The sequence below is a fragment of the Carlito syrichta genome, unplaced genomic scaffold (assembly GCF_000164805.1).
Source record: "Carlito syrichta isolate Samal-C Ts95f unplaced genomic scaffold, Tarsius_syrichta-2.0.1 Scaffold314879, whole genome shotgun sequence".
NCBI lineage: Eukaryota > Metazoa > Chordata > Mammalia > Primates > Tarsiidae > Carlito > Carlito syrichta.
This window is the reverse complement of record NW_007258975.1, coordinates 191,347-206,451: the sequence shown is the minus strand read 5'-3', so window position 1 is coordinate 206,451 and position 15,105 is coordinate 191,347. Positions and strand designations below refer to the sequence as shown.

At 37.8% G+C, this 15,105-nt stretch overlaps 1 protein-coding gene across 1 annotated transcript in view; it reads left to right on the top strand.

Moving 5' to 3' along the window:
- Positions 1 to 440: 440 nt before the first annotated feature.
- Positions 441 to 15,105, top strand: part of PRDM5 (PR/SET domain 5) — a gene marked incomplete at its 3' end in the record, with an annotated part of 194,276 nt that continues 179,611 nt past the window's right edge. The window contains exons 1-2 of the mRNA XM_021706015.1: positions 441 to 605; positions 1,230 to 1,313. Coding sequence (XP_021561690.1) covers positions 441 to 605; positions 1,230 to 1,313 — 249 coding nt within the window. The remainder of the gene's footprint in view (positions 606 to 1,229; positions 1,314 to 15,105) is intronic.

Sequence of the window (15,105 nt, the reverse complement as noted above, 5' to 3'; positions counted from 1 at the left end):
TCAGTGTTTAAGTTACCTACGGTTACAGTCTTGACTTGAGGAATCTCTATGGATATTTTCTGCTCCTACGTTAACATTAGAGAAATGGTATTCCTGGCTCTGCCATTATTTATGACTTCTCAGGACCTTTTTCTTCATCTGTAAAATGAGAAGTCTGGGTTAGCTATTTGTAATAGCTTTAAAATTTTACTATTCCCAGGAGTTGAATTTTCTTGTTGTTCATTAAGTAATTTATACTCCTTGAAATATTCATTGGTGGTTATCTTTTCCCCTTAACGGTATTCATCAAAAGTTCCTCTGGAGATTTTGTTGGTTTTTTCTTCCATCACCCCCATGTGAAGGGGAGGATTCTGTTGAACAAGAATCATTTGTAGGTTGAGGTATGGGTGACTCTGTACCTTCTCTGCACACATGTCTACATAAAGGTTGGTTGGACAAACATGGTCGTCTCCCTCCGTTTCTGCAGTCCTTGCACTGGTCACCTTAGGAAAAAAAGAGACCTCAGAGACAGTCACTCATGGGTTACACATGCAGGGGCAATGCCAGTGGTTCTCACCTGGGCATTTTGTCAAAATGCAGCTCCGACACCCCACTACCAGATTCTGGTTTGAACAAAGCCCAGGATTCTGTATCTGAAACTAGCAATGCAGGGGACTCTTGCGCAGGTGGGTTTCAAAGCACACACTTCTTACACAAAACTCTGGTTTAAAATGTGCCCCCTTGGGTGTTTGAAAGATTGGCAGGCGGATTTAAGTTTATTTATGAATGGACTTCCTCTGAGAATGGCAAACCTACTTCTTTCTTGTTCATAATAGGGATGATTTTATGATTTTTATGGAAAACAGGTGATTTTCTGCCTGGTGGGCTTGTCTCTCAAACCAGGCAAAACTCAGTGCTCTTTTCAAGACCACTTACTCAGGGCTGTGAAGAGGATTAAAACATTTGAAGTACAATGTTCTTTGCCATGTCAGGATTTGAAAATGAAGTAATTTAACCCTTTCATGTTGACTCTTATGTTGTGGATTCATTGTCTCAGGCTAAAAACAGGCTAAGTTGGATTTAAAATATGTAAATATTTTGTGTTGGGCAAATTAGGTAATATTTTAAAAGGATCTCAATTGTTAGCGTGAAGATTTGGAGGAAAAAGATTCCAGAAGAAAAAATGTTTTATTGTAGTAGTAACTTGATTATTGTATTAATCCTTTTCCAATAAATTTATTGCTACTCAGGGTGAAAAGTTTGGACCCTTTGCTGGAGAGAAGAGGATGCCTGAAGACTTGGATGAAAACATGGATTACAGGTTGATGTGGGAGGTGAGGGTGTGGCTTTTATTTTTAATGCTAAAAATATGCTTCTTTTGTACTATTTAATGCATTTATGAGGCTGTGTTAATTGATTTTGATTCACCTTGACTACTTAAGTATTGAAATGTTCTAATTTTAAATAACATAATTAAATTGAAAGTTCAGCATTTTTTGAGCGAAATCAAATTGTTGAAATATCTTACTAGACAATTCATTTAGCACTCTAAAGTTTATAGTTCATCATTGAAAAATAAGTCTGTTATGTACACATTGGATTATAATTTGATTTCTGTAAATGAAATTGTGCCTTTCTTTTAATTTTTATTTTCTAATTAAAGTTATAACTGTATAGACAAATTTCTGAATTTCATGTTAGAACAAAAGTCCTACTTTGAAATGTATCTTACCTTAAAAACATGGTTAAAGAGCTCTGACATTGTAGATACTCTTTTTGCAATCTGAAGTTTCCCTTATGCAGAGATCTGTGTATACAAGTGTATATTATGTGAAATTTCATCCTAGTTTATGCCAGTTATATTTCTTGCTGTTATTTTTTTAGTTATTAGAAGAAGGGCCTGAGGGATCGAAATAGTAAAGTAGAAGTGTAGAGTCTGTTGAAACAAAAATTTGGAAAACTCATTCCCAATAGCGACATAGTCATGCTAATATTCGTTCTGAGAAATTTGTCTGTAGGTGAACATCAACAAGCATACTTACTCACACCTATTCCATATGGTATTGCTCCTAGGCTACAAACCTGTATAGCATGCTACTGTACTGAATACTGAAGACAATTGTAACACAGTGGTGGGCATTTGTATATGTAAACATATCTAAACAAGTCAGGGTGGTAGCATGGTGGTGCCCTGTTTCTAAAAACATATATATATATATATATATATATAAACATAGAAAGGGTACATTAAAAATATGCTATTATAATCTTATGGGACCACTGTTGACTGAAAAATTGCTATGCGGCACAAGACTGTATTTGATGGTTTCTGTGAGGAGGGTAAGAGCTGAAGTATGTGTAGGTGGGGCTGAGAGAGCCAGGAATCATGAAATCAGAAAAGACTGGAAAACTGGAGTAGAGACCTGTACATGGAAACTCTCTCTGTGTATATCAGTCAGGGTTTGCAAAGAAATAGCACGAAGGATATTTTATATTATATATATATATATTTATTTCAAGACATTGTCTTATGCTATGACAGGGGTGGAAAGTTTGAAATCCATAGAGCAATCTTCCAGGCTATAAACACAGATAAGGGTTGATACTATGGATTTGAGATAGAATTGCTTCTCTGGGCTATCTCAAGCTTTGCCCTTAAGGCTTTGGCAGATTGCATGGGGGCCACATATGGTATGAAGAGTGATCTTCTTACTTAAAGTTGGCTGGCTGTAGATGTTAACCACGTCTATACAATACCTTCACAGCAATGCCTGAATTAGTATTTGATTAAATAACTGGGTATTATAGCCTAGCCAGGTTGGCGTATAAAATTATCAGAGTGTATGATCTGTATGCAAAATATATTTTCAGGCATTATCTCCATTGCTGAAACTGCTGAGGTTGGGAGTGGGTGCCTGAGAAGGGATTCTGAAAGGTTTCTGAAAAGCAAGTGAGGGGAAATGGAAATTAATAATATAGTCCTCACTATAATTTAAGTGGGAAATGCTGTTGATATTGCCTTAATTTATCCTGCTGTTTTAATTGTTTATTTTTATGACCTAAAATATTTTTAATGGCTTTCACTTTTTTCCTATAAGATCTTAATTTTCTCAGCAGTTGATTCATTTACCATGACGGTTTTTAGAAATCAAACATTTATGTGACCAAAAAAGACAGTCAGGGTTTGCAAAGACAACCTAAATTAGTCATAAATGGTAAACATAGCAGTTATTTATTATGTGCCACATAGCAATGTTTCAGTCAACAGTGGTCCACATATACAACAGTGGTCCCATAAGATTATAATATGTATTATTTTATGTACCGTTTCTATGTTTATATATACATATATATGTTTTTAGAAACAGGGCACCACCATGTCACCACCCCGACTTGTTTAGATATGTTTATGTATACAAATACCCACCACTGTGTTACAATTATCTCCAGTATTCAGTACAGTAATATGCTATAGAGGTTTGTAGCCTAGGAAATAATAATATATTATTAAATTTATTTTAAGAGGAAGACCTGCATATAGGAAGCTTGAGGCTATTTTATACAGCCACATGGGTGACATTTCAGCAGTAGATCATCTAGAGTGTCATCATCTGTTCCCATGGTTCTTTAATGTCTTTACATTGTTTTTACATACGTAAATTTTACATACTTTAATGTCTTTACATTGTTTATATACATAACACTAATAATAAATTGTTATTATTAGTGTTTTACTGATTGACTTTTTTATTTTTTAAGAGATAGATTACTCTATTTCCCAGGCTGAAGTGCAGTGATACAATTATAGCTCACTATAGCCTCAATCTCCTGGACTCAAGGGATCCTTTCGCTTCAGCCTCCTGAATAACTGGAACAATAGGTGCATGACTGTACCCAGCTAATTTTTTTTAAAGATGGGTGGGGGTCCCACCAGGTTGCCAAGGCTGGCCTTGAACTCCTAGCTTCATGTGATCCTTCTGCCTCAACCTCCCAAAGTGCTGTGTTTAATAGGTGTGAGCCATTGTGCTTGGCAAAATGTAATTATTTAACAGTTTTTTCTCCCCCTTTTTTGGTTTTATTTGTATAAACTTAAGGGGTACAAGTGCAGTTTTAAACAGACTATTAATGCCTTTTGATATTTGCTTTGTTGTCAGAATATTTTGGTGTGATGGTCACATTAATGTTTTACACAGCCGGTTATGAGATATTATTAAACAGATAGCAATTATCATAGTTATTTTAAAAGGAAGACTTGCATATAGGAAGCTTGAGGCTATTTTGTACAGGCACATGGTTGACATTTCAGCAGTAGATCATCTAGCGTGTCATCATCTTTTCCTGTGGTTCTTTAATGTCTTTACATTGTTTTTACGTACTGGTTATGTCCTCAGCCCTCTCTTCTGCTACCCAAGGAATGGGTACATTTTTATGCTCAGGTAATGGTACATTCACATGACTGTTACTCGATTTCATTTTACTCCACACTTTATGCTTATGTTCTGAATAAGTAATATTTATACCTGTTACACGACTCAGAAGGGAATGGATGGAAGGTCTGCTACTTCAAGCCTGTTTTTTTCACGTACGACCTTTGTTCCCTTTAACTACTATTTCATGTACTTCAGTCTCCCCTCCAGTTCTTCCTCTTCTCGATCTGACCTTTATTTTGGATTGTCAGCCATTCTGTGCTCTGTCCAGTTGTGTTACTGGGCAGGGGAAGGGAAAGATGCTCTTTGTGCTAAGGCTTCTGGGAAAACATTTAAAAAATAACCCAAACTGCTTGAACCACAGAGATTTGCTTCTGCTCACTTGACTCTTATCCTTTATTATGTTAGATGAGTGAGCTGCTCAAACTGAGTGATGTGATTGAAAGTCCTTCTGTATTATTTTCACTTTGGAAGTGCCAGGATTTAGAAGGAGCACAGATACAAGAGAGTAACTTGGCACTAATCCTATTTGTGCCTGTTCTGGAGCTCCCAAAGGAAGATAAGAGGAAGCTGAGTCTCTCTCCTCTGGTGGTTAAGTTGGGATTGGTTGTGAAGTCATTTTTTATCATTGCATTGCTGTCCACTATACAACTCTTACATGGGTGGGTCTTCCCAAGCCACTGATTACTTATGTTGTGCTCCTGGATTGTGAGCAGATACTGGTGGTGGTCTCTGGAAATGTCACGTGAGAGCACATGTGGCCTTGCTCCTTCTCAGTTTATACTTGTGCTTCACTTGTGGTACCCTGATTCTGGTGGACAAGGCCAGCAGCCCCTGGGTGGCCATTTCATACCAAAGAACTTGGAGACAACAGTCAGGATCGAGTCTCCTGGTCAACATGAGCCCCTGTTAGCTTGGAGGATGTATAAAGGGATCTCAGGATCATGAGAAGCACTGACATTCTGCTGCAACCTCTCCCTCTCCATCCAGAGGCGCAGCTTGGAACTGACTGATGCTCACTGCTTCCAGGCCCTCACCAGTACCTCAGTTTCTTTCTGTATTGACTGCCAGGATTTGAGCTTGGTGTCAGTCTTGTCTGTCCTCAGTGCTTCTTGGTAACCTCAGATTCTTACTTTTCTTTTATAATCAAGTACCTTAGCAGAACTCTGGATGTCTCACGCCTCAGACCAGTTAGATAGCTTGAGTTTAGGAACCAGTGCTTGATGGTAAATGCTTCTTCCATTGATAATTTGATGAAAAGTGCCCCGTTTTTTGTATTGTATTTTATTCTTCTTTTAATTAGAAGTATTTTTGCCTCCTTTTGCCAGGTGGTTTGGAGCTTGAGATAGATACATTTCCTTCCACTCTATTTGCTGACACTCGCTCTAAGACCTAATTCTATTCATGTACTATTGCTAAACTCTTAGTAATTCTTTTGTTTTTAAATCTTCAAAACAAAACAAAGATATTTTCTTAGATATTTCAAACCACAATTTAAATACCATTTCTCCAGGTACTGGCTCTGTGCTTCTAGCTTATACCTTTAAGTGTTGGCACCTGTAGAATGAAGCATAGTTGGTTCATATTCCTTGTTACCTGTCCTGACCATTATTTAGTTGTTCTGAAGTGACCAATGGTGAATCCAGTGTCTGATTGAATCCTCCAGACAGCTGTGTTCTACTGGCTGTGGGTCTTTCCTTCCTTTTCCAAGTAATTCTCTGGGATTGTCTATAAGAGGTTTTGTGTAGAAACTGGCTCCATAAATTCTCAGAAACTTGCTGTTGTCTTCATGATGTTTCCAGTTGAGTCATTCATTCGTAAACTTTGCACCTCCGGTGGAATCACAAGCCCTCAGTCTTAGCTCCCTCTTCTTCTCTCTCCCATCTTGCTGGGCGCGCATTTGCCTCCTAGTCTTTGAACATTTCAGTGGATGCAGTGGGCCCTTAGTGGTGTGGTCTGATGCAGGTAGAGTCATGTGCCATAGCACAGCTCAATACACGAGGTGGTCCCTCTGTGGACAGACAGCTCTTACTGTATGCCAAATCCCAAAGAACCAGGTAAAAACAGATGAGTCAGGTAAAATAACCAAATGCTGGATACATCAAGGAAGAAAAATCAAATCTCTTTTACTTAGATTGCAGACTGCCTTCTTGCTATTGTATCCTCTATAACTTATCCTAAAAAAGTATTTATTTCTACTTAAGGAACATTAAGAAAAACAAAACAACAAAGAACTTAAACTTTGCTTTTTCAAAAGGCCTTTGCTCTTGTAAAAGCTCCAGTGTAGCAGTGTGAGATACAAAAGCACTGTGACAGCTGTCTGCTTCACCTGCACAAGCCTGACTTCGTGGCATTTACAAGCCTATACATTTGTTTATTTTTCTAATTCTATCCCCTGGGGGATCTGTGAGGAAAACTGTTATTTTTTTTTACCAGGGCAGTTAGTCATTACAGTGTATTAGATAGCTGCATATTACAAGATTTTGTACTCTGGGTACATTTTGTACTCTGGGTACTCTGGGTACAGTTTCTGATTTTGTACTCTGGGTAAATAACACGTTTTCAAGATGTAGCTATCAAAATATATGATTGTAAGATTTGTAGCTGCTTTTATATGTATTGCTAATCTCTGACAGAGCAAATTATTATTTCAAAATAAATGTGCTTACTAGATGAGCTAGGCTTCTTCTGTAATTGATGGGTTTTAAGAACATCTTTGTATCAGTTAAAATATCTATGGATTATTTTTGGAAACTTCTTTTCTATCCCCTAGTCTACTCTTCACTTACACAGCAGTGATGGTTCTAGTTAATAACCTTTCTCTCTCCTTGAAGATGAAGAATAATAGGAGCCAGAGGAAGACTCAAATATCTGCCTTATTAATGAGCAATTAATTACACGTTAATGTGTAATCATGTGAAATACGTGTTTAGTCCTCCTCCGGTTTCCTAACATACAGCTCCTAAAATCCATGGAATCTCTGGAGTGATGAGTGTCATTTGTACTAGTGAGTTGCCTGGTGGTAGTTTCCCTACATAGCCTGAGGATGGGGACTGTTTGCCAGGGGGGAAACTCCTGTGATTAGACAATTGGAACTTTCAGCCTCCACATCCAATTAGGGAAGAGCTGAAGGTGGAGCTGATATGCCAGTGATCAGTGATGGTAAGGAGCTTACATAAAACCCCAAAGAACTGAGCTCTGAGATCTTTCAGCTAGCTGAACAGGAGGTTTTTGAAAGTGACATACCAGGAGAGGGCATGGAAGCTCTGTGCCCCTTCTCCCACACCTCGACCTGTGCATCTCTTCTGTCTGGCTGTTTATGTGTATTTTTTGGAATATACTTTGTTAATAAACCTGTAAACCTAGGTAAAGTGTTTCCCTGAATTTTTTATAATTCTTTTAATTTTTTTATTTTAAAGTATGGGGTACAGTTCAGGGTTAGGTATACAAATGTTCATTATGCATGTACCCTTGTTGATAAGGTGTGTCCCCCTTCCCCAGGCAGATTTCCACTACTGCCAGTCCCACTTCCCCGCCCCGCTCCTAGCAGTTTCTCGCTATTGCCAATCCTTTTCTTATAGTATTACAATAATTGTTCAAGGTTCGCTTATGAGTGAGAACATGTGATACTCAGTTCTTTGTTTCTGTGAAGGATCACTCAGTATTATAGACTCTAAGTCCATTCAGTTTGCTGTGAAGTTCATAATTTTGTTCTTCTTTATGGCTGTGTAATACTTCATCATGTATATGTACATTTTTTTTATCCAGTCCTCTTTTGATGGGTAGCACAGTTGGTTCCATATTCTTGCTACTGTGAACAATGCTGTGATAAACATATATGTGCAGGTATCTTTTTTTATAGAGTAATTTGTCCCTGAATTTTGTATGCTGCTTTAACAAAGTAAATCTGATGCTATCCCTAGGTAGATAGTGGCAGAATTGAACTGAATTCAAGGTCACTCAGCTGCTGTCTATTGGATTATCCACCAGAGTGGGGACTTCATATTCTGCTTTTTAAATCTTAACCTTTGTACCACCTGTGGCAAGATAGATTCTGAATGTGTTTGCCCATGAGCTGCATGGTGAGCGGTGGCCTGACTCAGACTCATTTCACAGCATAATTGAAATGGAGGATAATAGAGCCTAGGAGAGAGACAGGTCTCCAGCCTGCTGTAGAGGGCATATCCCGAGTCTGCTTACTACACGGAGCTGGGCATAGAGAGGAAATTCTGCCCTCCCCTTTTTTTCTGAGGTATAGTAGTCACCAGTAATATCAGACCCAATGACCGCCAGGGCCTCAGTAATCAGCTGAAGAGGGGGAACCATGCAGGAGAGAATCCCATCGTATTTTTATTCTAAGTTATTTCTTTCATGGGGGAGGATGTAAGGAAATATGAAAAGGGGGAATTAGGGTTCTTTATAAGAACACATACGTGTAGAATTATGTTTCTCTTTTTTTTCTCATAGTAAGAAAATAATAAGCCTGTTTGGAATTCTTCACAAAACAAAAACAGGCTTGGTGAGTGAGGCAGGATGGAAAGGGGAAGGACTGACTGTCAGACAGAGTCAGACAGTCTTCAGTCTGCAGTGGCCCTGGGACACAGGAAAACCCTCATTCTCCTGTTATGTTTCAGCAGGGAAAAGCAGACATGAAACACCATAGTAAGTAATGTAATGACAGGTAGTGATGTAGGATATAAAGAAAATAAAACAGGGCAAGAAATCTTCTGTCGGGGAAGAAATTGAACACATGGATATCATGGCTAGGAACAGCTCAAAAAGCCAGAATAAACATAAAAATAATTTGTTTAAGGGCACCAGAGCTGTGAAGTACTAGAGTGACTAAGACTCCAGAGCAGAGAAACCTTTGGAGAGGTAACTGATCATCTGCAGCCTCTTTTCTCTTGAGGAAGTGACCAGACTTTTGCTGATTCTGAATATGGACAAGAGACTCAAAATCTAAGCTCCGCTTGTGTAAAGGGTTACCATTTGAGGACAGAGAAACAGGTACAGCTTTTGGAAACCTTCTGGGGTTAGAGTGCCAATATTGGGAACCCAATGGGACTGAAAAGCACTGCTGGCTCATCTTCAAGAAATTTGCAGAATTACGAAGCTGCATGGCAGAATGCTAGAAGGTTGTCATACTCTTCTGAAAAGCAGAGTTCCTGCAGTCTCCTCTCTGAGGAGAGGCCTTAGGTGAGGAAATTTCCAAAGTGTACACCATACTTTTTTTTTTCTTTTTTGATTTGGAGTCTCACTCCTTCACCCAGGCAGGGGTGCAGTGGCACACACTCACAGCCACCCCAGCGTCGACCTACCGGGTTCTGGCAATCCTTCCGTCTCAGTCTTCCAAGTAGCCGGAACTACAGACATGCACTACGACACCCGGCTATTTTTTAATTTTATTGTAGAGACGAGGGCTCGCCAAGTTGCCCTAGATGGTCTCGAACCCGTGGGCTCAGGCAATCCACTCGCCTCAGCCTCCCAAAGTGCTAGAATTACAGGTGAGCCACCGAGACCGCATACTTTTAATTGGAAGCACCATAGTGCAGCAGTAGGAGTAGGCTTCACTGAGGTAGGCTAAGTCTTGCCTCAACTGTAGCCCAGCCTTGACTCACCTCACTTCCTGATTAAGCTACTATCGAGAAACAGAATACCTAGCACCTCTAAACTTTTTAAGTATGCAGTATCCAACATTTAATAAAAATATGACTAGATGCAAATAGATAGGACCATATGACTAAACCTAAGAGAAAATCTGGACAGTGGAAACTGACTTAAGGACAATTCAGCTATTGATTAGAATTGGCAGATGAGAACTTTAAAATGATCATCATTGATATACTGTAGCAAATGGAAGGAAAAATGAGACAAATAGATGAAAATGTGGAGAATTTTTACCAAAAATTTGAAATGTATAAATAGCAAATAGTCTAGAACAGAAAATTATAACTGGAATTGGGAACTCAGTGTTTGAATTACACAGTAGATATTTCAAAGCAAAATACAAGATTAATGAAGAGGAAAAGAAATCAATAGAAAATATTGAAAATGAATTCCAGAGACTAAATAGATACATGAGAGGGTGAACATATCTGTAATGTTAGAATCTTTTAGCTTAGCAGGAGGAGGGAGAAAATGGGACAAAAGAAAATATGATGAGAAAATAATTGATAATTTCCCAGGGCTATTAAAAAATATTACTGTCAAATTGAAGAATGCTTTCTAAGCCTCAAGCAGTATCAGTATACAGAAATCCACACCTAGGAGTATCTTTAGTAAAACTATTTAAAACCAAGACAATCTTAAAACAACCAGTAAAAAAAGGAGACATTACCTTCAAGAATGCAACAGTAGGACTAATAGTTGATTTTTAGCAGAAAAGGTAAAAAATAGTAGACAACCGAATTAACATTTTTATGGTGCTGAAATAAAACAGCTGCCAGTCTAGGATTCTATACACAGCAAAAGTATCATTAAAAGTAACTAAGATAGTTCTTTGAGTCTTTTTGAATGTGGCCATCTCTGTGTGACTGGTCCTTTGGATTTGTCTCACAACATTGGCCTTAAACATCAATCTTCACTCACTCTTCAAATGAAGACATTAAGAACACTTCCAGATCCCAAGATCTGGAAAACGTTGCTACTTTGGATTCACTGAAAGGAGGGGAAAAAAACAATAGGAAGTATTGTATAAATGCTTTAGAAATTGAATTAGGCAGATGTTACAAACTAGCCAGTGAGGAAATTTCCAAAGTAGAACAAAAATATAGCAAACTGCAAACTATTTAAAAGAAGTCATAATGGATCTCCTGAATCCCAAATTTAGGGGTAATGTTTGTCAACTATATGCAGATGACTTCTCTGTTTGGGAATGAGATTGAAGAGATGCTGTACTATTTCCTTAGAAAGAAAGTGACAGAATTTGGGGATATTAAAGCATATTCTAGAATAGATTTTTATTTTGCTGAAAAAACCATATTTTAAAATATAGTTCCCTTCAATATGCTTCATCTCCATTAGAGTGGTGACCCATTTTCAATGTTGACAATTAAAATGGGAATCTGGAAAGGACTTGATTAAATGATCATGTCAGACATAACATAAAGCTGTCTGGAAGAGGTAGCATGAACAATCCCAGAGCTTCTTCCCCTGATTCACCAGTGATTCTGATGAAGGTGTAAGTGAATATGAGAGCTCATCAAAGATACTCTTTGGCCAAATCTATTAAAGTGCAATTTGGCTGCTTACATGGTGGATAAAAAAGGGGAAGGAGGATAAGCTGATATTCATAGTAATAATAAAGAAGAATTGGAACGTATAGTAATAAAGAGGATAAGAAGGGAAGAAGGTGAAGGAAAAGACTGAAGAGGAAGATGACAAATAGAATACTGATAGGATCTGACCATCCTTTTATTTTTAGAAATTTTACATTCTCTGGGAGCCAGTTGCCATCTTCTATTTTTCTTCTCTTTCTGCTCAGTTGCCTTGTTCTAATTAGGTTTTTCTGTCTCTCCCACGTTCCTCCTTTTCTGATTCGGTTCTACACTTACGTTGTGGGAGACTCTTGAACAAAATACAATGGGAAAATATTTTCTACACATTTCTGATCCAAGTTTCTTTTCATACCTTTTCTCAAAAAAATGTAGTCCGGGCGTGGTGGCTCAGTCTGTAATCCCAGCACTTTGAGAGGCAGAGGCGAGAGGATTGCCTGAGCTGGGGGAGTTCGAGACCAGCCTGGGCAACTTGGTAAGACCTCGTCTCTACAATAAATCACAAAAGCAGCCAGGCTCGGTGGCTCAGCCTGTAATCCTGCACTTTTGGGAGGCTGAGGTGAGTGGATTGCCTGAGCTCGCGGGTTCGTGACTCGGCTGGGCAGCGAGACCTCATCTCTACAATAAATAAAAAAATCAGCCGGGCTTGGTAGCGCATGCCTGTAATTCTGGCTACTTGGAAGGCTGAGGCGGAAGGATCGCCGGAGCCCAGCAGGTCGAGGCTGCGGTGGTCGGGAGCGGCCACTGCACTCCAGTCTGGGTGACAGAGTGAGACTCCAACTCAAAAAGAAAAAAAAAATCACAAAAACTAGCTGGGCGTTGTGGCGTGTGTCTGTAGTTCCAGCTGCCTGGAAGGCTGAGGTGGCTGCTTGAAAGGCTGAGGCGGAAGGTTTGCCTAAGCCCAGCAGGTCAAGACTGCAATGGTTGTGTGCATGCCACTGCACTCCAGCCTGGGCAGCAAAGAGTGAGACTCCAACTCAATAAAAAAAAAAAATGTATGTAGTGATGTGGAATTAACGTACCACCAAGGACTATGAGAAAGAAGGAAAGTTTCTTCTTTGCTCTGCAGAAAGCTGGAGGGTGCTTAACCCTCTTGCATTGGTGCATACAATTCTTGATTTTAGTTTTTTCTCTGAAAGATTCAAAGGTTACACTGTATCTCTGTATCTCTGAGTGTATCTCTGAATGTTAAACATCATGATATGAGTATATTAAGTAAAGAAAAATTTGTAAAATGGGATTAAGTCAGGAAAGGATAGGTTTGAGATGTTTTTGGTATTTTCATGTTAGAATGAGAGGAGGAAAAGAATGGGGCAGTAGCAGAATTGATCATGGTTTTAAGTGAGCATTTTGACAACATGGCTTCCCTTCTGGCATGTCTAATTGAGGTTTAACATTATACTTTTAAAATCAACTTCTCTTCTAGTGATGACTTGAACCCTATCACTTGTTGAAGAATCATCCAAATTATGTATGATCTTTAGGAACTGATATTCTCCATTGTCTTTTTGTTCTTGTTTATTTGTAAATTTTATTTTTCTTTCGTGGGAAAGGAAAGAAGCTACTCAGTTTTAAACCTTAAAATATATAAATATATATATGCATGCATATATATGTGTGTGTATATATATATATATAATATATATATATTTTTTTTTACAGTGGAACTTAATGTGTATGCAGAGGATTTAATGCTTTTCCCTCAAAACAGATAAATTTCATATCTTTCAAATTTGACTTATAAGAAGTGCTGTCAAAAAATTAAAGGCAAATAAAGATTTTTCAAACAAGCAAAGACAGATTTTATCAACAGCAGACCCACACCAAAAGAAATACAAAAGTAGAGGGTGCTCTTTAGGGAGAAGGAAGAAGAATCTAAACAGAAACTGGGACATGCGGAAAGGAGTGAAGAGCTACAAAGAGTAATTATATTGGTGCATAAACATAAATTGTTGGTAGTGAACAATTTTAGCAATGTTGCTGGTTTATAAATGTATATAGTTTATATAATTATAAGAACAGTTCAAAAGATTGAAGGGAAGTAGATGGAATTAAAGTGTTCTAGGTTCTCACATTATATAAATTTATCTAACTAAATTATTGGATTAAAATAATACTAGAAGACTGTTTTAACTAAAAAGTTAATGAAAGAAAAAAATGAGATGATAAAGCATTTTATCAATCTAAAAGAAAGGGAAGAAGGAGAAAGAGACAACTGGGTCATATAGAAAATAATAAGATAGTAGTAATAAACTCAATAATGGTACTGAGTTTAAATGAACTAAATACTTCATTTAAAAGACTTCTAGTCTAGTGAATTAGATCAAAACATCAACCTGATGTCTTTTAACAGACAATTATAAAATTTAAAGACACAGAAAGCCTGAAGATAAAAGAATGAAAAAATGATATGTTGTGCAAATACAAATGAAAATAAATCAGGTTTAATCTTATCAATATCAGACAAAGGAAGGACTTTAAGGAATTAGGAACACATATTACTAGAAATAAAGAGGGTCAGTGCACTAGGAGATATGTATGTTCCAAATGTGAAAACAAAAACTAAAAGAACTAACAGTAGAAATAGACAAATGCACAATTTTAATGAGAGTTTTCAGTACACCTTTCTCAATTGCTAGGTAGAGTAAGCAGGAAAAAAAAACCTGGAAAGGATATATAGATAATCTGATCATTACAATGAATACACATGACCTTAAATGATAGATGTAGCATTCAGTATTCAATGACAGTTGCTCAAATAATTCATATGGAACACTTACCACAATTAACTATATACTGGGTCATAAAGTGAAAGTCAACAGATTTCAAAAGTTTTAATCTCGATAAAAATCCCAGCAATATTTTTTTGCAGGAAGGTGGGGGTGGAAACTGATTCTAATATTTCATGTGAAAATCTAAAGGATCATGAATTGCAAAGGCAACTTTGAAGTAAAAGTACAAAACTGGAGAACTTATACTAGCAGACATCAAGGATTTTTATAAAGAGACTATAATAATATGGAATTGGTACAGGAATAGACAAACAGACTTTTTAATTTTTAAGAGGCAGAGTCTCATTCTGTTGCCCAGGCTAGAGTATAGTGTCTTGATCATAGTTCCCTCCCTGCAGCCTCGAACATCTAAGCTCAAGGCATCTTCCTCTGTTTTCCGAGTATCTGGGACTACAGGAACATACTGCTATGTGTGACTAATTTTAGATTTTTTTGTAGAGGTGGGTCTCACTATGTTGCCCAGGCTGGTCTTGACCTCCAGGCCTCAAATGATCCTTCCACCTCAGCCTCCCAAAGTGTTGGAATTACAGGCATGAACCACCACATCTGGCCAAGACATTGCTTTTGACAAAGATGAGATTAGCAATACAGTGGGAAAAGTTTGTAATTTTCAATAATTGTGTTGGGTCAGAA